Genomic DNA, 26,969 nt, shown 5'->3' on the forward strand with positions numbered 1-26,969 from the left:
CAGCACTTGCTCATTCACTTTCAGTGACTGATGAACAAGGACTCCTAGATCCCTTTGTATTTCCCCCTTACCTAACTCCACACCATTCAGATAATAATCCGCCTTCCTGTTCCTGCTCCCAAAGTGGATAACCTCACATTTATCCACATTAATCTTCATCTGCCAAGTATCTGCCCACTTACCCAACCTATCCAAATCACCTTGAATTCTCCTAACTTCCTCTACACATGTTGCACTGCCACCCAACTTTGTATCATCAGCAAACTTGCTAATGTTATTCACAATGCCTTCATCTAAATCATCAACATAGATCGTAAACAGCTGCGGTCCCAGCACCGAGCCCTGTGGCACCCCACTAGTCACGGCCTGCCATTCTGAGAAACATCCATTCACCCCTACCCTTAGTTTCCTATCCGCCAACCAGTTTTCTATCCATGTTAATACCCGCCCCCCAATTCCATGAGCCCTAATTTTACCCACCGATCTCCCGTGCGGCACTTTATCAAATGCCTTCTGAAAGTCGAGGTATACAACATCCACTGAATCTCCCTCGTCTATTTTCCTGGTTACATCCTCAAAAAACTCCAGTAGATTAGTCAAGCATGATTTGCCCTTGGTAAATACATGTTGACTCGACCCAATCCTATCATTGCTATCCAAATATGCCGCTATTTCATCCTTAATAATGGACTCTAGCATCTTCCCCACCACAGATGTTAGGCTAACTTCCCCGTTTTCTCCCTCCCTCCTTTCTTAAAAAGTGGGATAACATTAGCCATTCTCCAATCCTCAGGAACTGACCCCGAATCTAAGGAACATCGGAAAATGATCACCAATGCATCCCCAATTTCTAGAGCCACCTCCTTGGGTACCCTGGGATGCAGACCATCTGGACCTGGGGATTTGTCAGTCTTCAGCCCCATTAGTCTACCCATCACCATTTCTTTCCTAATGTCAATCCACTTCAGTTCCTCTGTCACCCTCTGCCTTTTGTCCATCCTTACCTCTGGGAGATTTCTTACGTCTTCCCCCGTGAAGACAGATCCAAAGTACTTATTAAATTCGACTGCCATCTCCCTGTTTCCCATAATAATTTCACCCGATTCGGTCTTCAAGGGCCCGACATTGTTCCTAACTAACTTCTTTCCCTTCACATACCTAAAAAAACTTTTGCTAACCTCCTTAATATTCCTGGCTAGCTTGCCTTCGTACCTCATTTTTTCTTCCCGAATTACCTCTTTAGTTAAATTCTGCTGCACCTTAAAAATTTCCCAATCTTCTATCTTCCATACTTCTTCCTTTTTAACACAATGCTATCTCTAACTTCCTTTGTCAGCCACGGTGGCCCCTTTCCCCTCTTTGAGTCTTTCCTTCTCTGGGGAATAAACTGATCCTGCACCTTGTGCATTATTCCCAAGAATACCTGCCATTGCTGTTCGACTGACAATTCTGCTAGGATGCCCGCCCAGTCAAGTTTAGCCAGCTCCTCCCTCATGGCTCCATAGTCTCCTTTGTTCAACTGCAAAATTGACCTTTCTGATTTGCCCTTTTCCCTCTCTAATTGCAGATAAAAACTTATCATGTTATGGTCACTACCTCCCAATGGCTCCTTTACTTCGAGTTCTCTTATCAAATCCTGCTCATTACACAGCACTAAATCCAGAATAGCCCTCTCCCTGGTCGGCTCTCGTACCAGCTGCTCCAAGAATGCATCCCGGAGGCACTCTATAAACTCCCTTTCCCTGGGGTCCAGTACCAGCCTGATTTTCCCAGTCCACTTGCATATTGAAATCCCCCATAACTACTGTGACATTACCCTTGCCACATGCCAACATTAACTCACTATTCAGCTTGCACCCAATATCCATGCCACCGTTCGGAGGCCTGTAGATAACACCCATTAGGGTCTTTTTGCCCTTACAGTTCCTCAGTTCTATCCACACTGACTCTAATTCTCCTGATTCAATGTCCCCCCTTGCAAGGGACTGAATCTCATTCCTCACCAACAGGGCCACCCCAGCCCCTCTGCCCACCTTCCTGTCCTTACGATAGCATGTATACCCTTGAAAATTCATTTCCCAGGTCTGATCTCCCTGCAGCCATGTCTCCGTTATCCCAACAACATCATACTTACCCATTTGTATCTGAGCTTCAAGCTCGCCTACCTTATTCCTGACACTCCGTGCATTCAGATATAGGATTTTTAACCCATTTCTCATTTTTAACCCATTTCATAACCCACCTTATTTTAACCCATTTCATAACCCACCTTATTGTTTACCTGCAATGCACTTCCCTGTAGCTGTGACACTTTACTCTGTTATTGTTTTTATCTGTACTACCTCAATGCACTCTGTACTAACTCAATGTATTTGCACTGTGTAATGAATTGACCTGTACAATCGGTATACAAGACAAGTTTTTCACTGTACCTCGGTACAAGTGACAATAATAAACCAATTCCAATACTAATAACCTCCACTGGAACACCCAACACTGAGCCTGCCCTAGCTGGGAAGCAGAACAGTGCATTTAAGAACAAGTGATCACAAGGAAGTGCTCTGAATTTGTGGTGCAGTTGTATTTTACAAACCACCACAAGGGTCAGTGATCTGTTGAAGAAGACATTGGTATTCGTTTATTATTGTCACATGTATTGAAATACAGTGAAAAGCTTTTGTTTTGCGTGCCATCCAGGCAGATCATGCCTTACGTAATTACACTGAGGTTGTAAAAAGAAAACAAAATGCAGAATATAGTGCTACAGTCACAGAGAAAGTGCATTGCAGGTAGACAAATAAAGTGCAAGGGCCACAATGAGGTAGACTGGGAGATCAAGAGTTCATCTTTTAGCGTATGAGCGATCCATTCAAGAGTATTTGTATTGGTATTGGTAGAGCCTGATAACAGTGCAATAGAAGCTGTCCTTGAAGGGTCTTTGACCTGAAACATTAACTCTGTTTCTCTTCACACAGGTGCAGCCTGACCTGCTCAGTATTTCCAGCATTTTCAGTTCTTATTTGGATTTCCAGCATCAGCAGTTTCCCTGATTTTCATTACGGCATATAGTTTTACAAATGAGTTGGTTTAATACCAAATCATAAAGAGTGGTAACTAATTGGAAGTGGTCTTGACATTTCTCAGTGGCTAATCTAGACCAGCAAGTGGGATTTATATGGTGACCTTGGTACTGAAAATGTTTGGTAGTGTTTTATAAAGTGAAATAGACTGAAGGCAATTGTATTGTAAATTCAGTTTCTGAAGAGGCTGCAAACAGGAGAGGAACAGAGCAATAATCACCAAGAGGCACTGGGAGCTCAAAGCAGCCTCTTTTACTTGCAGTAGTTATGTATGGCATGATCTGCCTTGGATGTCCTGCAAAGTTTTTCACTGTATCTGGGCACGTGTGACAATAAATCAATACCAATCTTCTTAGTTACGTGACATGGCATTACGTTATGTGACACAATGCATCTATCCAGCAAAAATACCTTAATACTCTCACATTAGCACTACTCCTTGCTGGAATTATAGAAATAAGTAGTATTACAAAGTAACTAAAAATAACTAAAATGAAACACTATGCTGTGTTTTAATTGTAAAGCTAATTATTGTAAAATCCTCATTGATATTCCCATACTCTAGTCAAATAAAGCAGTCATGTTTTCATGGAAATATGTTTTAAGTCCTTAACCTCCAAAGTACAATTATCCTGTTTTATCAAATACATTTGATAAACTAACAACCACAAATGCCAATGGCATGACTCAGTACAGTCATTTGTAAAATCAGACAGAGCAAACAACAAGGAATATCCATTTAAGGACAAAGAACCTCCATGCAACCAAAGCAATGCATATTTCCATTTGGACAGAGACAAAATACGTGTTAGGTATCTGAATCTGTACATGTTTCTACACCAAACATTCACAGTATTTCAGAACGGGCTGCTTTTAAATTGGAAAATCACTCAAATTTAGCAATCTTTCAACCTGTGATGGAAACTTTTTGCATCCTAAAGTTAGAGTCATCGAGTTATAGAGAGGGTCATCACAGAAACTGACCCTTTGGACCACTGAGTCTGCACCAACCATCAAGCACCCATTTTATACTAATCCTACATTATTTCCTTTTTTTTATCTTACCCACATTCCTATCAACAGCCCCAGATTCTGCCACTCACTAGAGACAATTTACAGCAGCCAATTAACCTACCAACCTACACGCCTTTGGGATGTGGGAGAAAACTGAAGCACCCAGAGGAAACCATGTGGTCAGAGGGAGAACGTGCAAACTCCACACAGACAGTCCCTGAAGTAAGGATTGACGCTGGGTGTCTGGCACTATAAGGCGATGACTCTACTAGCTGTGCCAGTGTGTAATGTTTATTAACAACATTTAAAACATTCCTTATTCTTTCCTTACCTTGGAAGAATTATATATTATGGAATTATGTGTTGCTGAATTTTCTAAAAATTAAATGTAATCTGGATATCTCCTATGGAAAAGTCTGATCTAAGTGCTCATTATGTGAACAGGTCCAAAAATAAAAACTGCCATTTGAAGTAGATTGAATGTAAAGCAATAAAACAGCAGATGCATGAAAGCACATAAAATGCTGAGAATACAGAGTTAACATTACAGGTCAATGATCCTTCAACCAAACACATGATAAGGGTCACTGACATGAAATATTAATTCTGTTTCTTTTTCCACAGATGCTACCTGACGTGCCGAGTAACCTAGTGTAGCGGTTAGCATAATGCTATTACAGTGCCAGAGACCCGGGTTCAACTCCGGCCACTGTAAGGAGTTTGTACGTTCTCCCCATGTGCCTGTGTGGGTTTCCTCTGGGTGCTCTGGTTTCCTCCCACTTTCCAAAGACGTACGGGTTAGGAAGTTGTGGGCATGCTATGTTGGCACCAGAAGTGTGGCGACACTTGCGGGCTGCCCCCAGCACACTCTACGCAAAAGATGCATTTCACTGTGTGTTTCGATGTACATGTGACTAATGAAGATATCTGATCAAATCTGATGTTTTTGCTTTCATGAGGAAAGACTAAAGATTTGTAGTCTCAAAAAAAAACACCAAAATTGAGTTCTAGCACCAAAATTGAGTTATATGGTTGGTTGCAAGGAATTGGAGTGGGGTGGAGCAGTGGAGTAAGGAACTATGCTTATACCTTCCTGCAATGAAAATTAATTTCTTCCAGTGCAACTATTTTGAAAGGATGTTATAATAAAATCCCTTGTATTATTAGCATTTTTATGCATTTTCAATCTACCTAATGTGGAAAGAAAACTTGTTAACAAGTTTCATGACCTAGTGCCAAATGGCCAACAGCGATGAGCTTAACTTACCAATAAATTGTCACAGATTCCACTGGCTATTTTCCCCAGGGTATTGGCATCCAAAGGTGCAACCACCATTAGATCTGCCCACCTCCTCAGTTCAATGTGTAGGACAGGATCTGTCCTCTGTTTCCACATCTAAAGGGTAAAAGAAAGAGATTCTATGTGAAATGGCAGAAATACTATAAATACTATTTTTTTTATTGCAAAAGTAAGTAGAACAGTGCTAAGCTCTTTAAATTCTTGGTGTTGTTTGCTCAATATATTCAGTGTTGCTGATTCTATATATAGTAGTGTTAGCACATTTTTTTTTTGCGCATAGCACCATTGCCACTCATGTGGCCTCCTTGGGTGATACACCCTTCCGTTGTTTGAGGCGAATCCTCACCAGACTCAGCCCCTCAATGTTCAGCAGCAGAAGGACCGTACACTGTGGTTCTTCCCCACAGAGCTTTTCCTTTGGCTGCACTGAGATTCACTGCATTCCCTCAGCACATATCCTGCAGTCTGGAATTTATCAGTTGGCAGCATTCCCTGACAGACATCTCGCTCTGCTGGAAGACCAGTAGGTTTCGGGCAGACCAAAGATAGTCTTTCACTGAGTTGATGTGGTCGTTGTTGCATCATTTAGCAAGTCCATGTGATACTTCTGTGGTAGTGGTTCAGAGGCAGTCAATGTCAAGATAGTAAGTGTGAGGGAGTGCACACTGTCATCTGGAGATGGGGGTAGGGGATTTAATCAGATATACAATTGAACTGTATAAGAGACTCAGTGCTGCAAATCAGAAACGGTATTGGATATATATTCCCCCTTAAAAAAATTTTATATTATTCTGGGACCAGTTCTGTTAAATGAGGAGGATTGGTAAGACAATTTTTGGTCAAAGCCAATGCTTCCAGAGAAACCCTGGCCATGGCATTTGATAAGGAATGTGACATATTCCGAGCTGCTGCTGATACTTGATCAGGTATTTGATTCAAGTTGAGTTTATTGTCACATGCACAAGTACATGTGTGCACAGGTGCAATGAAAAACTTACTTGCAGCAGCATCACAGGCACACAGCATCAGAGACACAACATTCACAAGAAAACCATAAATTAAACATAAATTATACACAATTTTTACAAGAAAGAACACAATTAGAACAAAAAGAAAACAAAGTCCATTGTAGTGCAAAGTGGTCATAGTGTTGCTATGCTGAGGAAGTGACTAGGGTTGTGCAGGTTGGTTCAAGAGCCGAATGGTTGAAGGGAAGTAGCTGTTCTTGAACCTGGTGGTGTGGGACTTCAGGCTTCTGTACCTCCTGCCCGATGGTAGCTGCAAAAAAATGGCATGGCCCGGATGGTGGAGGATCTTTGATGATAGATGTTGCCTTCTTGGGGCAGCGCCTCACATAGATGATACTGATGGTGAGGAGGGACATGTTCGTGATGTATTGGGCCGAGTCCATTACTCTCAACAGGTTCTGATTTGGGGACTTGATTCGGGGAACTGAGTGGCTTACTCCATGGGCACAAGCCATATAAACCAGTAATAACCCAACAATGCGATAAATGATTCAGAGAGAAACCTGCATCTTTTTAATGCCCTTCAGTTTCACAGAAGGTGTGTCTAGTGAAATCTTGGTGAGGAAAAAAAAGTGTTATTTCCTCATCAGGTGAACATAGAGAAATAATTTCGCTTTGCAGTATAATTGCACCATTATGATACAAAGATAATGAATATGATTCACTACCCCACTTGGGCAGCTCAACTTCCTTCAGCTAGAGTTGTTTATTTTTAAACTCAACTATCCTGCTTTTATTCCCCCCCCCCAAAACCCCCTCCCAACCCACTGGTTAACCATCTCCATTTCTCAATGTTATTTGTAGATAAAATATCTGATTCAAGTATCCAAATCAAAATTGACTAGCCCTTTCTTCTCAGAATGTCATCGACATGGTCATGACTGCTGCTATGTTCAAAGGAACTAATCTCTGGTAAAAGAAAACAGTGCAAAGAATTATCAGATTTCCACAGCATCTTTCACTAATCACAGCAAGCTGTTTCATTTGAAACTAATCTACAACTTTGAGCCCTGCTGCATTATGAATTTAACCCTTTGAGAGCTAAAGCAAACAACAGTGACATTTTAATAAATTGTACCAAGGCATCAATACAGTTAAAAATTCTGAAATATGAGAGGATAGTTTTACTCATGTTGAGAAATATTGCTTTAATATGAAGTGTAATTTGAGCAGTGAGCTGTATAAATAGAAGACAATTAATAATTTACACACAATCCTTATTAAAGTTATACAGTGGAGGAGCTTCTTTAGCTCACTTTATTTGTACAACTTTCTTAAAAGATACAAGAAGAAGAATTACCTCCCACTCATCCAAATCGCTATATACTTTAGCAGGAACATCTCTGGAGTCATAGAAGTGTTTTGCATGTTCTGTGGTCACCACTTTTACTTCAACCTGTAAAAGAGATGGTGGTAGATAACAATCACAAAGGAATGCCTTCCAGGATAAGTAACAGTTTACATTTCAAGACCAATGTTAGCTGTGTTGGGAAGTGATCTGTTAATTAGCTGAAACTACTTGTGTATGCAGGAACTTAAATTTGACTGCTTTTGGAGGAGCATGTCAAACACATTATGCACATATATGCACGTCATCAACATGACTGATGATTAATATTGGGAACCATGGCCCTGCTTGCTATAAAGTTACCCCATATCAAACGACTTGTGCCTTGCTGGAGGGCACAAACTTCTGGTTCCCAAGAGGTTTTGTACACGTCTACCTTCTCCCTTTACTCATTTCTCTCTGTGTACTTCAGTATACAAACCTGAAGAACACAGCCTGCAACTGGGTTTGCCCTGTTGTACCTTCACAATCATGCCAAGAAATAGAAGTAACTTTACACATTTCCTTAAAAGAAATATACGTTTTACCTTAGTAATTAATCTTTGGTGCAACTGGTTCTTCATTAAATGAAAACTTTTTCTCTCAATTGTTCAACAGAACCCTTGTGATTTAGTTCAGTAGACCATCGGTTAGTTAGTTTATTTTATTGTCATATACACCAAGGTACAATGAAATACCTTTCTCGCTTAAAGCTCACGGATTAAACAGTGTAGATGGCAATAATAAATTCAACAATAAATACAACAACGAGTGCAACACTAGGGAATGGTGCAAACAGAGGTGGTGCAAACAGAGCTAGTCCAAACAGAAATGCTAACGCTACAGTAACAGGAATAGAATTAAGGGTTCAAGAACGTTGGCAGCACCACCAGGAAGGGAATGCGAAAGAGGTGATTGGTTCAGAAAGTCTGACAGCAGTGGGGAAGAAGCTGTTCCTGAGACTAGTCATGCTTTCAAGCTCCTGTATCTTCTCCGAGAACCATAGAAACCATAGAAAACTACAGCACAGAAAACAGGCCAGTTGGCCCTTCTAGTCTGTGCCGAAACATTATTCAGCTAGTCCCATTTACCTGCCCCCAGCCCATACCCCTCCAGACCTCTCTCGTCCATGTATCTATCCAATTTACTCTTAAAAGTTAAGAGCGAGCCTGCATTTACCACATCAGATGGCAGCCCATTCCACACTCCCACCACTTTTTGAGTGAAGAAGTTCCCTCTAATGTTCCCCCTAAACCTTTCCCCTTTCACCCTAAAGCCATGTCCTCTCGTACTTATCTCTCCTAATCTAGGTGGAAAGAGCCTACTTGCATTAACTTTGTCTATGCCCCTCATCAGTTTGTAAACCTCTATCATATCTCCCCTCATTCTTCTCCGCTCCAAGGAATAAAGTCCTAACACGCTCGGTCTTTCCCTGTAACTCAACTCCTGAAGACCCGGCAGCATTCTTGTAAATCTCCTCTGCACTCTTTCAATCTTACTGACATCCTTCCCGTAGTTCGGCGACCAGAACTGCACACAATATTCTAAATTTGGTCTCACCAGTGACTTATACAACCTCACCAAAACATTCCAACTCCTATGCTCAATACTTTGATTTATAAATGCCAGGATGCCAAAAGTCTTTTTTACAACCCTGTCCACCTGTGACTCTACTTTCAGGGAATTATGTATCTGAACTCCCAGATCCCTTTGTTCCTCCGCACTCCTCAGTGCCCTACCATTTACTGTGTATGTCCTCCCTTGATTTGTCCTTGCAAAATGCAACACCTCAAAGAGAATGGCCAGGGTGGCAGTCTACCCTTGCAGAGTTGTGAGAATCAAAGATCAACACTTACACCATCCAGACTAATTCTACAAATTTTGCACTACAGTGCTACTCTGCACCGTAAGATATTGGACTAAATAATCACTAGGGTCAACATTTACAATAATTCAAAAATGTGGAAGTTACAGGTCAAAAATATATGCATTAAATAAAATAAGATAATGGTTCTATTTCCCTTCTCAACACCTGCTTCGAGAATATTAATTCTAAAAATAAAAATAAAGCTGATTAATAGCAAGGTGATAAAATCAAAAGAAATATCTTTTTGATTAGCAGTTCTACTTAAGTTTGTGAGACACACATTTAAGTTTTGCTTGCTCACTCTTTTAAGAAGAGTCAGCAGTCTCATTCTTTCTCATGACTTTACTGGTTTTGAATTCTGTAAGCTTCATTCTGATGAATCCATTTTATTTGCTTTGGATGTTTAGGAAAATTGCAAGAGTATATGACAAGGCATTTAATTTGAAATGTGGAGCATATTTTAATTCTTGGGTTAAGTGCAAAGCCAGGGAAGATTCACCCTTCAGGGTCACTTGAAGGATTACCTGAGAGCTTAAAGCTGAAACCGTGTTGTTGTTATATATTATTATCTCTCAAAACCACCCTTATTAAAAGATATAAGAACTCCATATTCTTTGATGCAAACAAAATGATAACAAATCTTGCAGCAACAGGGCAGTGTCAGGGGGTGTCCTGTCTGAATTTCCCTTAACATTAACAAAAGGTTGAAAATAACTGTTGATATGCACACATTAGCACCTCAGATAACCTGCAGCGAAAACAAGATATTGTTTTAAAACTTGTTACAGCCAACTGATGCCAGTATTAAATTGGTTTCACCTGTCAGAGATCACAAACTATAATCCTAAAGTTCAGACACTTGCTATGAAGGGAAAATAAGGGGCCAGTTTTTCCAACAAGGTACCACGAAAGAAGGGGAAAGCAAATAATATGATTGATAAAATCAGATTTATTATCACTGACTTAGATGACATGAAAGTTATTGTTTTGCGGCAGCAGTACAGTGCAAAGACAAAGTTACTATAAATTACAAAGATAAATAAATAGTGCAAAAAACAAGGAATAATGAGGTAGTGTTCATGGGTTCATGGACCTTTCAGTAATCTGATGGCAGAGGGGGAGAAGCTGTTTCTGAATCATTGAGTGTGGGTCTTCAGGCTCCTGCACCACCTCCTCGTTGGTAGTAACGAGAACACAGAACATTATAGCACAGTACAGGTCCTTCGGCCCACAATGTTGTGCTGACATTTTACCCTGCTCCAAGATCTATCTAACCCTTCCCTCCCACAGCTCCAAGAGGACACGTCCTGGATGGTGATAGTGTTTAGTTGAGAGATGAACAGTCTCCAGGACATCAGCTGACCAATGTTATAAGATTGTTTAATTCCAGCTAAGAAAGGAAATTGGGTGATTGGTTCCATAGCTTTCAATATCCCTTCTGAATTAATGTGTGAATGAATGGAAAGTGGTAAGGCAGCTTGTGTGCAACATCCCAAAAGCTTAATACTGAGCCAAATGAACAGCTATTGGGGCAGGTGAAGAGGTAAATCGAGTGTGTTGTCATGTGCACAAGTATGGTGAGATACAGTATAATGAAAAACTTGCTTGCAGCAGTGTCACAGGCACGTAGGTACAGCCAATACACAGAATATAAATAACACACAAAGTTATTCCATACAGTGCAAAAAAAATTCTGTGAACAAACAAGACCTCAGTGCAATATTAAATAATAATCAAAGATAAGTCCATGGTAATGCAGGAGGTAATCCATAGTGTTCCATTGCTGAGGTACGGTTGGGTTTGTGCAGGAAGAAGAGGTTCTAACGTGTGTCTTAAGAACGGAAAAAGAGAGGCAGAGGGGTTTACACAGGGAAACCCTAGAGCTAAGGGTCTTGGGGTGAAGAAATATCTGCCAATAGTACAGAAATTTTTTAAAAAATCAAGAGAATGTATAAGATTCCAGAATTGAGAAAGCAGAAAAAGTCTAAAGGTTTCAAAGAGCAACATAAAAAGCGCTGGAGGAACTCAACGGGTCAGGTAGCACCTATGGAGGGAAATGGACAGTCGACGTTTTGAGTCAAGACCCTTCATCTGGGCTCAGCCATTTCCCTCCATAGATGCTGCCTGACCCGCTGAGTTCCTCCAGCGCATTTCACGCTGCTCCAGATTCCAGCATCTGCAGTCTCTTGTGTCTCCGTAAAGGCTTCAATGCTTTTGTTAAAAGAACAATTTTGATTAAGCATTACATGGTCTTTTCAACGTAAAGAGGACTGGTTGTTTCAGGTTCATTTTCCATTTAGTCAAAAAACCACAGTATACTTCATGATCTGAAAGAACAATAATGGACCTACTATTGTAGAGTGACCTTCTTCCCTTATGCTAATCTTTTTCCCATAGCTATTATCTTAACAATCGCCAGGTGCTATGAAACGTTGAGAGTTATGTTGAAACACCACAACATTAAAAAACCCACCTCATTAAATAGCTTATCGCTGTTCAAGCACATTTCCGTTTTAACTGTAAATTCACTGTTATTGGCACACAGCCATTCCTGAGCTTCACTGTTTAACACCACCACTTTCACCAATGGTTCATTTGCACAGTTGTGCTGTGATGCTATTCTGAAGCACTTAAGTCACATTGGGATCGACCTTTATGCCCATTTTCAGGGGAACGGTTAGAGCTGGTGGTAAAGGGGGAGAATTGCTGTAATTAGCCACTGAACACATGGCTAACCAGAAGTGGCATACAATTCCCACTTCTGACTGCTATCCATTTACGATCAGAGATAGCACTCTCCCTTGAGACAGAAGGCCTGTTTAAGCACTCCATGTGGGGTCGCCAACTCTCCAGGGGTCCAGAATCTCCAGAGACACTGCTTTAGGAAACACCATTTGGACAGGAAGATAAAAACATAAGTGAGGCTACCATCCAGGGAAAGGTACTCAGCTTATCACAGCTTCGTTCTTTCAATAACACATCAACACCCATTCTATTATTTTAAATTGCGTGTTGATAGGCTTAAATGCATAACTAATGACTGATATTAAAGATAAAGATAACCTGATGTTATTCACTGCAAGTAAGAGATTTAAAGGCTTTATCGTGTTCTCAGGATTTTGTTTGGTGTGTTCATGTGATGTGGATATCACAGAGTAGACTGGCACCTATCACCCTTCCCCACTTGCCCTCTTGAATTGAGTGACGTGCTGGTAAACTTAAAAGGGCAATTAAATTTCTGCCACACTGGAGTCACTTACAGGGTGCACTAAGGTCGGCAGATCTCCTTCCTTCAGATGGAATTTACAACAATCTAGTTGTTCAATGTGCACACAAGAGACCGCAGATGCTGGAATCTGGAGCAACAAACAAAATGCTGGAGGAACTCAGTGGGTCAGGCAGCATCTGTGGGAGGAAGTAGACAGTCGATGTTTCGGGTCGAAACCCTTCATCTGGACTGAAAGAGTAGAGGGGGAGATAGCCCGTATAAAGATGTGAGGGTGAGGGATGGGGCAAGATCGACCCGAAACGTCGACTGTCCATCTCCCTCCATAAATGCTACCTGACCTGCTGTGTTCCTCCAGCATTTTGTAAGTTGTTCAGCTACTGATACTTGCTGAAAGCTTAAACTGAATGATAAATGACAACTTGGATATGGATGATGCTGAAAACAACAAAAAGACTTTTACTCTTCTAAATCCAGCAGCCTAAATGTCCACTGCTTGGTCCATCGTAGCTCTGTTAGTTCTTTACGAGTCACCCCATTAGCTCCACTTTCTTACCTTTTCCCCACAGCTCTGCAAATGCATCTCTGTCAAGTATAAATTCAATTTGCTGGAGAAAATTAGGATTAAGCTTTTTCCACCAGCCTTTCAGGTAATGCAGTCTAGATTATAACTTGTTGATCTTTGTTAATTACTTAAATCGATGTTCTTTGGTTCATGACTCACGGAGCACTGAAAGCAGTTTCTCTTAATTTTAGGAACGATACTACACATTTGAACACTCTCATTAAATTTCTCCTTAAGTATGGCCTTGACAATCTTGCTAAAACATAGCGCTAGAATTAGTCACAATATTCCAACTAGAGTCAAACCATTGATTCACGAAGATTTAGCATAATTTCATGCAGAATTTCAATCAAAAATGTCGACATTTCCTTCCCCCACACACACATAGAAGCTGCTCGAGCCACTGAGTTCCTCTGGCAGACAGTTATTCCAGATTCCAGCATCTGCAGTCCCTTGTATCTCACATAATTTCTAGCTTTGTCTTCATTTCACCAGGTTGATTCCAGAGATGAGGGGGTTAGCCTACGAAGAGGGATTGAGTCGCCTGGGACTATATCACTAGAATTCAGAAGAATGAGAGGGGATCTTATAGAAACGTATAAAATTATTAAAGAGATAGGTAAGATAAAGGCAGGAAAGTTGTTTCCACTGGTAGGTGAGACTAGAACCAGGGGACATAGCCTCAAGATTCAGGGAAATAGATTTAGGAGGGAGATGAGGAGAAACTGCTTTTCCCAGAGAGTAGTGAATCTGTGAAATTCTCTGCCCAGGGAAGCAGTAGCGGCTACCTCATTCAATATATTTAAGACACAGTTAGATTTTTGCATAGTACGGGAATTAAGGGTTACGGGGAAAAGGCAGGTAGGTGGAGCTGAGTCCATGGCCAGATAAGCCATAATCTTATTAAATGGCGGAGCAGGCTCGACGGGCCAGATGGCCTCCTCCTGCTCCTATTTCTTACGTTCTTATGTTCTAATTTGCAAAGTCAAAGATGTTGTATCTTCTTTAATAACTCCTTTATTACCTTCCTGCACACAAATTCAAGGCTACACTTCAATTAAGTATCTCAGTTAGAAAACACTTTGAAGTGAATGAGAAAAATGCAACATTTTTTGTTAATAAATGTGAACCTGCAAAATGAGAGAATTAGGACAGATGTAAATAGGAACACACCTGCAGGGCTGTTAACCCTATAGTCAAGAATCAACCTTTATGAACTTCCTTTCTGACCACAGAACCCAAATTAAGATCTGGTATTGTCTGGCATGTTTGTGAGAAATTCTCTTCAGAAATTAAGACTTCAAAAAAAAATTCTGGCCTGAAAACACAGAAGAATTTCGATACTTGATGGCATCTCTGGTTAGGCTTCCTTATGTGGGAAGGCACTTACAAGGTTAACTGAAATTGGAGGAGAAATGTATTGTTCAACAGACTGCTCATCTTGGTTGGTAAAACTAAAACCAAAAGTGGATCACACATGCAGAAAAATTGCAAAGATTGAGTAGGAACACATCAAACTGGCAGAGATCAAAACATCCATTCATCAGCCACTCATTTAAGTCGGAATCTCTGAGAAAGATGGGCAGGACATTTGTAATTTTAAGCAGATGTCATTCCTCTCCAGTGATGATCTGGTTTTTATTTTGCTTTCCTCGGAAAAATAATTGCAGAGGGAAAACGACCACAGGGGACATTCAAGGACAACAAGGAAGTGTCAACCACTTCAGTAAACTAAAGGGCCAAACTTTTTTTTTGCAAGTGCTGTTGTTAAAGTTATGCAACTTTGGAAGTTTAACGTGAGATCAAGAATAAATAGTGCTTTTTCCAGGCGTGATTCCATGAGTTGCAGAAACTTGCATTTATACTACATCTTAATATGTTACTGAAACATTCCAAGGCACTACACGATGTATTATCAAAGTTTGCTACAAGTCATGTTACATGTTAACAAAGGTGATCTCAAGAATGGATTTTAATGGGAGACTGCCAGGAGGAGAGAAAGGTGGTTTGCTTTGGGAAGGAATTATGGAGCTGAAGACCTAGATAGGTGAGGATTGGGATGTCGACGATGATGAGAATGATAATGTGGAGCCCAGAGTTAGAACCGATATTAAGGAAGAAAAATCACTTGCAACTTATTATTTTTCTATTACGGTGAAGAGACACCACATTTCAAAATAAATGCATGTATAAACATAGTTATATAGAGACTGTAATCAAGCCATATGTAATTTAGTGAAATGTATTTGCTTGCACATAGCACCATCTAGTGTTAAACTGTTCAGTTCTACACTAGCACTTGCAGTCAAGCAGATACACCCTCACAATCAGCTCTTTGCATTACCCACAATGGGTGCTGTGGGGTGAGGATCCATGTGCCAGGTTATGAGGTAACAATATTTCATCATACTGACTTATTGGGTGCCCTGTAAACAATGCATTCTCCTTGAATAAACAATTCATTTCTTTACAGTCATAGAGTAATATAGCATGGAGACAGGCCCTTCAGCCCAACTGGTCCATGCCGACCACAGCATCCTCCCTGCTAGTCCCAGTTGCCCGAGTTCGTCCCGTAGCCCTCCAAGCCCCTCCCCTCCATGTACCTATCCAAGTGCCTCTTAAATGTTGCAATTGTACCTGCCTCGACCACTTCCTCTGGCAGCTCATTCCCGTTACTCACCACCCTCTGTGTAAAGAAGTTACCTCTCAGATCTTTGTAACATCTCTCTCCTCTTGTTCTGCATCTGTGCTCTCTAGTTTTGAACTCCCCAACCTTAGGGAAAAGACTATGACCGTCCACCTTATCCATAGCCCTCATGATTTTATAAACTTCTATGAGGTTGTCCGTCATGCTCCTACCCTCCAAGGAATAAAGATCCAGCGTGACCAATCTCTTCCTATAACTCAGGCCCTCTAGTCCAGGCAGCATCCTCATAAATCTCTTCTGCACCCTCTCCAACTTGACAGTCTTTCCTATAACAGGGTGACCAAAACTGTACACAGTACTCCAAGTGCAGCCTCACCAACGACTTGTATAACTGTAACATAACGTCCCTACTCAATGCCCTGACTGATGGAGGCCAGCGTGCTAAAAGCCTTCTTCATCACCCTGTCTACTTGCATAGCCACTTTCAGTGCACTATGCACTTGTGGTCTCAGGTCCCTCTGTTCCACAACACTCGTCAGTGCCCTGCCATTCACTGTATAGGTCCTACCCTGGTCTGACTGTCCAAAATGCATCACCTCACACACTTATCTAAGTTGAAATCCATTTGCCATTTCTCAGCCTATCTCCCTAACTGATCAAGATCTCTTTGCAATTCATTGTAACCTGCTTCACTATCATCAAGTCCCCCTAATTTAGTATCATCAGCAAACTTGCTAATGGTGCCATATACGTTCATATCCAATTCATTTACATACATAATGAATAACAGGTCTCAACACTGACCCCTGGGGCACCCCACTAGTCACAGGCCTCCAGTCAGAGAATCAACCTTCAGCCATCACCCTCTGCTTCCTATCATCGAGCCCATTCTGAATCCACCTCGCTAGCCCCCCCGAATCCCATGCAACCTACCTTCCAGATCAGCCTGCTATGTGAGACCTTGTCAAAGGCCTTACTAAAGTCCATGTAGACAACATCCACTGCCCTACCTTCATCTGTCCCCTTAGTTACCTCTTCGAAAAATGTAATGAAAGATTCGTCAGACCTAATCTGCCACGCACAAAACCACGGTGACTATTCCTGATCAGGCCTTGGCTATCCAAGTGACAGTAGATCTTGTCCCTCAGAATTCCCTACAACCGAAGTCAGGCTCACCAGCCTGTAATTCCCTGGCCTGTCCTTGTTTCCCTTCGTGAACAATGGAACAACATTAGCCACCCTCCAGTCTTCTGGAACTTCATCAGTTATTAATGACAAAGCAAATATCTCAACAAGAGCCTCCTCGATTTCTTCCCCGGCCTCCCAGAAGGTCTGGGGGTGCACTTGGTCAGGTCCTGGGGATTTGCCCACCTTAACGTACTTCAAAGTTGCAAATACCTCGTTCCTCGTAATAAGCATATGATCAAGACCTCACTACTTATTACCCTCATTTCTTTGGCATCCATGATATTCTTCTTTGTAAACACAGAGGAGAAAAAGACATTAAAAATCTCAGCCATCTCCTGCAGCTCCACACATAGGTGGCCCTGATGGTGATCCAGATATATTTGGGAAGATATGTTTTCTATAACAGATTCCATTATTTCATGTATTTTCCTGCATCATAATTTTATTTAAATTCTTTTTTCATCTGGAACTCACCCTCAACTTAGCCATAGGTGACAGATAGCATGCGAGTGTTCATTGTTGGTTTGGTGCTGAGGCCACTAGGGTTGATGAAGAATGGTAACCTGGTTGGAGTTATCTATTTATTTACTTAAACTTTGGTTCCATATCTACATTTTATACCTTTGAAAATTAAAAAGCATTGAAAGGACAACTGGTCAAAGATTTCTCAATAATTTCAGCAGGGCCTTTGACAAGGTCCCACATGCAAGGATAGTCCAAAAGGCCCATGAGATCCAAGGCAAATTGGATCCAAAGCTGGCTTGGTAATAGGAGGCAGAGGGTGATGATTGAGGGTTGCTTTTGTGCTTGGTAGCTTGCGACTGGTGCTGTACCACAGGGACTGGTGTGGGACTCTTACTGTTTGTCACATACAGTTTATTAATGATTTGATATTAATGTAAGAAGTATGATTAGAAAGTATGATTATTAAATTTGCAGATGACACAAAAATTAGCGTTGATAGTGTGAAGGATCATCTTGGGTTCCAAAATAATATTCGGTTTGGTTTATCATTGTCACTCCTACCAAGATACAGTGAAAAACTTGTGTTTACATGCCATCTGGGCGGATCATGTTACGCACAAGTACACTGAGATAGCAAAAAGAAAACAGAATGCAGAAGATAGTGTAGCAGCTACAGAGAAGGTGCAGTGCAAGTAAGCCAGTAAATTGGGCAGAGCACTGGCAGATAGAAATTAATCCCAATAAATGGCAGGTGATGCATTTTGGAAGGTCCAAGACATACACTATGAATGGTAAATCCCAGGGAATATTGAGGACCAGAGGGACCATAGTGTACAAACCCACAAATCCCTAAAGATGGCAGCACAGGTAAATAAGGTGGGGATGAAGGCATACGGGATGCTACCCTTCATTGGCCAGGGCATAGAATATAAGAGCACGGAGGTCACGTTAAAACTATGTAAAATTTTGATTAGGCCACAGTTGGAGTATGAAATGCACTTCTGGTCCCCACACTACAGAAAGGATGCGAATGCACTGGAGAGGGTTCAGAGGAGACTGACCAGGGTTCTGCCTGGAATGAAATGCTTCAGTTATGAGGAGGGACTGCATGGGCGAGGTTTGTTTCCCTTGGGGCTGAGGAGGTGTGGTGGGGGGTGGGGGGGGTTGCAGAGCTAGGGTGGATATTAAGAAATTTTATTCCATATCAGAGACGTCTAAAACCAGAAGAAGGTTAAAGGTGAGGAATAAGTTAGAGGAGATCTGAGGATTTTTTTTCCAAAAAATAACAAAATCGAAGGATTTACATATGGTGTGAAAAAAGCGAAGCTGGGGAAAAAAAATCAACCATGAACTTGGCTATGGCAAAGCAGCTATGAGGAACCAAAGGGCCTGCTCCTGCTTCTGTTTTTCAATGATTTACATTTTTTTTATTTAAGCTTACAAAAGACCCATGAAAGACCACTTGGAAAATATTCTGTGCTTGCAACATATGCCAACCATGTAGAACCTGCATTGTAATTTGTTTTCCTTTAAGAATGCCACTTGCTCCCATGGACACCTTCCTAACCCCAATTGTCTGTGGAATGTGTTGGTCAGTGGTGTGGTGGTGACTTTGGAGACAGCAGTAAATTTTAATAAAATAATTTGATTTTGAACATACATATTGTTATTTGACAGGCATGGTAGTGTAGCAGTTAGTGCAACGCTATTACAGTGCCAGTGACCCGGGTTCAATTCCTGCCGCTGTCTATAAGGAGTTTGTACATTCTTCCCGTGTCTGCGTGGGTTTCCTCCGGGTGCTCCGGTTTCCTCCCACATTCCAAAGACGTACGGGTTAGGAAGTCGTGGGCATGCTATGTTGACGACGGAAGCGTGGCAACACTTGCGGGCTGCTCCCAGAACATTCCACGCAAAGATGCGTTTCACTGTGTGTTTCGATGTACCCGTGACTAATAAGGATATCTTATCTTACATTTTATATAGCTCATTCTCAAGACCAACAATTGACGCATTGCTTGACACATTTTTAGAACATAGAACAGTACAGCAGAGTACGGGTCCTTCAGCCCACGATGTTGTGCCGACCTATATAAAATAAAACCTATTCCCTGTTCAATCTAACCCTTCTACACAGCCCATAACCCTCCATTTTTCCTACATCGATGAGCCTATCTAAGAGCCTTTTAAATGTCCCTATTGTATCAGCCTCTACCACCACCCCGGTAGTGCATTCCAGGCACCAACAACTCTCTGTGTAAAAAAAAACGACCACTAACATTTCCCCTAAACTTTCTTCCTCTAACCTTAATTCGATTTCCTCTGGTATTGGCCATTGCCGCCCTGGAAAAAAGGTGCTGGCTGTCCTCTCCATCTATGCCCCTCATAAACTTATTCACCACTATAAAGTTGCCTCTCATCCTCCATCACTCCAAAGAGAAAAGCCCTGACTTGCTCAACCTTTCCTCATAAGACATGTTCTCTAATCCAGACAACATCCTGATAAATCTCCCCTGCACCCTCTCCAAAGCTTCTACATCCTTCCTATAATGAGGCAACCAGAACTGAACATAGTACTCTCTAAGTGTGGTCGAACCAGAATTTTATATAGTTGCAACATCACCTCACGGCTCTTGAACTGAGTCCTCCGACTAATGAAGGCCAACACACCATACATCTTCTTAACCACCCTATCAACTTGCGTGGCAACTTTGAGGGATCTAAGGATGTGGACCCCAAGATCCCTCTGTTCCTGCACACTGCTCAGAATCCTGCCATTAACCTTGTACACCGCCCTCAAGTTAGTTCTTCCAAAGTATATCGCTTCACACGTTTCCGGATTGAACTCCATCTGCCAGTTCTCCGCCCAACTCTGCATCCTGTCTATATCCCGTTGTAAACTACAACAATCTTCCACACTATCCACACCTCCAACCTTTGTGTCATCTGAAGACTTACTAACCCATGCCTCTACGTCCTCATCCAAGTCATTTATAAAAATCATAAAGAGGGATCCCAAAACAGATCCCTGTGGAACACTAGTCACCAACCTCCAGGCAGAATACTCTCCATCTACTACCACCCTCTGCCTTCTGTGGGCAAGCCAATGGGATCCATGCAGCCAAGTCTCCATGGATCCCATGCCTCATGACTTTCTGAATGAGCCTACCATGGGGAACCTTGTCAAACATCTTACTGAAGTCCATATACACCACATCCGCCTCTCTACCTTCATCAATCCGTTTTGTCACCTCCTTGAAAAACTCAATTAGGCTCATGAGGCACGACCTGCCCCTCACAAAGCCATGCTGACTATCCCTAATAAGACTAAGCTTCTCCAAATACTCGTAAATCCTGTCCCCAAGAATCCTCTCCAATAGCTTGCCCACCACTGACATAAGACTCACTGGTCTATAATTCCCACGATTATCCCTATTACCTTTCTTGAACAAGGGAACAACATTTGCCATCCTCCAATCCTTTGGTACCACTCCTGTAGCCAGGGAGGACGCAAATATCATCGTCAGCCCCCCAGCAATCTCTTCCCTTGCTTCCTGAGGTATATCCCGCCTGGTTCAGGGACTTATCTATCCTAATGTTTTTCAGAAGCTCCAACACTACTGCTTTCTTAACCTCAATATGCTCCAGCACATTAGTCTGTTCTATGCTGACCTCACATTCGTCAAAGTCCCACTCCTGGTGAACACTGAAGCAAAGTATTCAATAAGGACCTCCTTTACCTCCTCCACCTCCAGGCACACGTTGCCCCCTTTATCCCTGAGCGGTCCTACCCTCACTCTAGTCATCCTTTTGTTCTTCATGTACATGTAGAATGCCTTGGGGTTTTCCTTAATCCTACTCGCCAAGGCCTTCTCCTGTCCCATGCTAGCTCTCCTAAGTCCCTTCTTAAGCTCCTTCCTGGCTACATTATAATTCTCAAGAGCCCTGCCTAATTTTTGCTTCCTAAACCTTAAGTATGCTTCCTTCTTCCTCTTGGCTACTTGTTCCACCTCTCTTGTCAACTATGGTCCCCTTACCCTACCATCCTTTTCCTGTCTCAGTGGGACAAACCTATCCAGAACCCCATGCAAGTGTTCCCTAAACAGCTTCTACATTTTTGCTGTGCATTTCCCCATTCTCAATTTACACTCCGAAGTCCCTGCCTAATACCAGTGTAATTAGCCCTCCCCAATTAAAAACATTCCCATATCGTCAGCTCCTATCCTTATCCACGGCTATGCTAAAGGTCAGGGAGTTGTGGTCACTGTCTCCGAAATGCTCGCCCACAGAGAGATCTGTCACCTGACCAGGTTCATTGCCTGGTACTAGGTCCAGTATGGCCTCTCCTCTAGATTGTGCCAAACATTGATAAAAATGGGAACACCAAACTGAATCAAAAATAGAAAAAAACTATAATTATACTTGATGACTGTACGTCCATAACCCTCTGAGCAAGCTCGGCAAAATCACAAGCCTTTGAGTGAAAAACTTCTCCTCAACTCAACTCTGTACAACCAATCCTGTATCCTTTGACTGTGCTCCCTTGTTCTAGATTTTTCAGCTGGGGTAAACGGCCTTTCAGCTTCTACCCTCTCAATCCACCTTTGACAGCACAGTGGTGCAGCGGGCAGAGCTGCTGCCTCACCACACCAGAGACCTGGGTTCAATCCTGACCTCTGGTGCTGTCTGTGTGGAGCTTGCATGTTCAATTTATGACCCTGTGGGTCTCCACCGGGTGCTCCAGTTTCCTCCCACATCCCAAAGACGTACTGGTTGGGAGCTTAATTGGCTCCTGTACATTGCCCCTAGCATGTAGGCGAGCGGTAGAATCTGGCGGGAGCTGATAAGAATGGGATTAATGTAACTCGTTGATGGCCAGTGCCGACTCAGTAGGCCAAAGGGCCTATTTCTGTACTGTATTGTTCTTTGACTCTATTTTATATCTAAGACTTTGTACATCTCAGTTATATCATCCATCATCAAAGATCCCCACCACCCGGGCCATGCCATCTTCTCGCAGCATCGGGCAGGAGGCACAGAAGCCTGAAGTCCCACACCATCAGGTTCAAGAAAAAGATACTTCCCTTCAAACAAATGGTTCTTGAACCAACCTGCACAACCCTAATCACTACCTCAGTATAGCGACATATAGACCACTTTGCACTACAATGGACTTTGTTTTGCTTTATTCTAATTGTGTTCTTTCTTTTATGATTTATGTTTGTTTTTCTTGTGAATGCTGCTCATATGATGCTATGTGCCTGTGATGCTGCTGCAAGTAATTTTTTATTTACCTGTGCACACATGTACTTGTGCACACGGCAATAAACTCAACTTTGGGAGACTGCGACTTTGGGAGGTCACCTCGCATTCATCTAAACTCTTGTGTCTCTATGCCCATCCTATTTGATCTCCCTGTGGTGTGTGGTTCCTTGTTCATATCTACATTTCTTTGGATAGATCAAACCAGATGCAGATGATTCAATCAGAATTCAAATAAATAATAGACATGCCAAAGGTCAGAGATCAAACCCCCTCATCTGGATCCACCTATTACTTGCCAGCTCTTGGCCAGTCCCTCCTCCTCACCTCCATACAGGCTCTCTCCCTTCTATTTTTCAGTCCAGATGAAGGTTCGCAACCTGAAATGTCAACTGTCCATTTCCCTCCACAGATGCTGCCTGACCTGCTGAGTTCCTCCAGTAATCAGAATGCTGCGTTTGCTAAAAGAAACTGCTTCATTGCTCCAACTTTGTAAAAACCACACTGCTGATGCAAACCTTATTTTTTTTTAAATAAATCCAACCTTAATATTTGAACTATGATTTATTTCAAAAATAACATTCTGCATGGCCTGTGCAAGATATCATGGGTCCAAAGCAGTCTGGAGGATGGGAACTGAAATATAACAGGCAAAAGTCGGCAAAACCGAATGAACAAATCCTGGAACTCAAATTTCAGCACCATTTGGCTGTAGCAATGCCAATTTTACAATGCGGAAGGAGAAGGAAGTGCTGGTACAGGTGGTGTGAGGATTTTGTCAGTCATAGTGATGACTTGTTCATAGAAATTCCTCAGGGATTTAGGCCAGACATTACTTAGACCAAGTCAGCTTCAAATTTACTACTCACTTACATACGAGGAATAATTTACAATGTGCTATTGAGCTATCAACCTCCAAGTCTTTGGGATACGGGAAGAAACCAGAGCACCCTTAGGAAACCCCTGTAATCACAGGAAGAACAAGCAAGCTCACACAGACAGCACCAGAGGTCAGGATTGAACCTGGGTCAATGGAGCTGGGAGGCAGCACCATTACGAGCTGCATCCATCAACTGCCTAAAAAACTTTTGACATTTTGTTGTGTTAAAAAAAAGCCAGGTGAATGTAAGTCCTTATAGTTTCAAACCCTTGGGGAAAAAAAAAGAACCTCCAAACTACTGCAAGCTACTTGAAGCTATTTTTATTATTTAGTCTACAGGATATTCATTGCATTACTAAAGCCAATTATCACATAAGATCAAAGGCACCTTGCAGGTATTCCTCAACTTAAATGTGAGATTTATGTATCTTGCTCTAACAGTATCAATTCTCTGGGGTACACATCTTCCATTTACAAATTTACTTTCTGCTATAGCGAACAGCATGCCACACTCCATGTGCAGAAACAGAGACACAAGAAATTCTGCAGATGCTGGAATCTGGAGCAACACACAAAAAGTGCTGGAGGAACTCAGCAGGTCAGGCAGCATCCACGGAGGGAAAGAAACAGTTGACATTTCGGGCCGAGACGCTCAATATTGATTTCTCTAACTTCCAGTAACCCCACCCCTTCTTTTTCTTTACCCGCTCCCCCCCCAACTCCTTTGTCTTCCCTTATTCCTGTGGCTCCCTTCCCCCACCTTGATGACCAGCCCACCTCCTCTCCCCTCCCCCATCCTTTATTCCATGGTCCACTGCCCTCTCCTACTGGATTCCTTCTTCTTCAGCCCTTTGCCTCTTCTACCTATCACCTCTCAGCTTATTACATCTTCTCCACCTCCCCAACCACTACCTTCCCCCTCTCACCTGAACTCACCTGTCCCCTGCCTGTGTGTACTCCCCCCACCTTCTTATTCTGGCTTCTGCCCTCTTCCTTTCCAATCCTGATGAAGGGTCTCAACCTGAAACGTCGAGTGTTTATTTCCCTCCATAGATGCTGCCTGACCTGCTGAGTTCCTCCAGCACTTCTTGTATATGTGCAGAAACACATCCCTTTTGTATATCAAAGACTGGCTGTAGCTCCTTTTATGACAGCTACCAAAGTACTTTACAACAAATGCAAAATTTAATGGAGAAACACCAAAAACTCACAAACAGCAACATGGCAAAGACCACATTGTGTGTTTTAGGGATATTAACTGAGGGAGAAATATTGACCAGGACATCAGGGACAACTTCCCTGCTTTTTGAGATAGCACATTGAGAAGCAGACAGAGTCTCCCCTCTGTCTAATTTTTCATCTGAAAGTCAAGACCACCAGTAGTGCAGCACTCTCTCCCTCACGTCAGATCAACTGTACTGACACATTTCACACATTGACTCATTATTATTGGCTTCAAAATAATTGAGGACAGCCCAGGCTGGTGAACAGTGCAATGGAAATACAAGTTCTTTCTTTAAACAAGAAAACTTGGTTTGTCTGGCAATTTCAAATGATGATAACTCAACTGAATTACTAACAGACCACCTGACAGATGAAGTCTCTCGCCACACCCACACCCCCAATTTCATCCCATCTCAAGACACCATTCACCCCCCATTCCCCAGGGCTTGCCATCAACCCCTCACCCCCCATTTCTCCCATCACCCCCCACCATTAACCCCCCTCACCCCACCATCAATCCCCCCACCTTCCACCATCAACCCACCCCTCACACTACTTGATCAACCCCCCCACCATCAACCTGCCCACATTCAACCCACCCCCCACCATCAACCCCCCCACCACCAAGCCCCCCATCACCCCCCACCATTACCCCCCATCAACCCCCCACCACCATCAACCCCCCACCATTACCCCCCATCAACCCCCCCACCATTACCCCCCATCAACCCCCCCACCACCATCAACCACCCACCACCAACCCCCCCATCAACCCCCCACCACCAACCCCCCCATCACCCCCCACCATCAACCCCCCCACCACCAACCCCCCCATCACCCCCCACCACCAACCCCCCACCAACCCCCCCACCACCACCAACCCCCCCATCAACCCCCCACCATCAACCCTCCCACCAACCCCCCCCATCACCACCAACCCCCCCATCACCCCCCACCAACCCCCCCACCACCTACCCCCAGCTCCGTGCCCCCCCTCACCTACCCCCAGCTCCAGCAGGCGCCCCACCAGCTCGGGCAGTTTCACCGCGGCGACGCTGCCGCTGGCGGCCACCAGCACCCGCCGCATCCCGCTCCGCTGCGGGATCAGTGAAGGGGGGGATGTTTCCACCCAACCTCATTCGCGTCAAGCCTTTTCCACAAATCGCACTAGAAACCTCTTTTTTCTGACTGATCTATTAGAATGTGCATTAGTTTAAGTCTTACTTGCACTTTGGATTCATAACACTGAAAAATCTGTTATTATGTAAGGTAAACTCCCCCACCACAGTTGGTACAGCCCAGCCGACGCTGGCGCGTTGTCTTCTGGGAAATGTAGTCTTCAGTCGCTGGACAGCGTCGAGATTTGCGCATGCGTGGCTGCGGTGATTGGCAGCTTCTGTTGCCCTAGATCCCCGAAAGAGGGCAAGATGCAGCATCAACGCGGAGACCCAAAGGCAGATGCGGATACTCCATGAAATTATCTGCGTTATGCATCGTTCAACTGGAGACAAATCAATGCCGACAATGGCGTGAAGGTGATCCCAAAATCAATTGCAAGTGAAAGCCCCTTATTAAAGTCAACGACCCTCAGTCTGTCCCGGGGGGTTTCCCGGGCGCTTTGGCGGCTGGGATAGGGCTGCCTGCATAGTTGGATCGATGAGTCGCAATGTTCCTGGTTTAAGCTGCCGTCTCCTAACGAGGGAGATGGAGAAATAATGGTAAGAGGAATTTAATATTTAGGGTAACTGGCTTAAATTTAGTAAATATTTAAGTTAGACTACAGCTACTTTGAACATTTCTAATAGTTTATTATTCGTTCACAGGATGAGGACCTCACTGTCGAGGATAACAATTATTACCCATTCCTAACTGCTCTTGAGAGGTGGTGGTGAGTCGCCA

The 26,969-nt window shown here is 42.9% G+C and overlaps 1 protein-coding gene across 1 annotated transcript in view; it reads right to left on the reverse strand.

Moving 5' to 3' along the window:
* Positions 1 to 26,157, reverse strand: part of ppcdc (phosphopantothenoylcysteine decarboxylase) — a 62,183-nt gene extending 36,026 nt beyond the window's left edge. The window contains exons 1-3 of the mRNA XM_052042567.1: positions 26,074 to 26,157; positions 7,723 to 7,818; positions 5,362 to 5,490 (exon numbers count right to left, since the gene is read on the reverse strand). Coding sequence (XP_051898527.1) covers positions 5,362 to 5,490; positions 7,723 to 7,818; positions 26,074 to 26,157 — 309 coding nt within the window. The remainder of the gene's footprint in view (positions 1 to 5,361; positions 5,491 to 7,722; positions 7,819 to 26,073) is intronic.
* Between the last annotated feature and the right edge of the window lie 812 nt (positions 26,158 to 26,969).

This window comes from Pristis pectinata, chromosome 32, assembly GCF_009764475.1.
Source record: "Pristis pectinata isolate sPriPec2 chromosome 32, sPriPec2.1.pri, whole genome shotgun sequence".
Lineage (NCBI taxonomy): Eukaryota > Metazoa > Chordata > Chondrichthyes > Rhinopristiformes > Pristidae > Pristis > Pristis pectinata.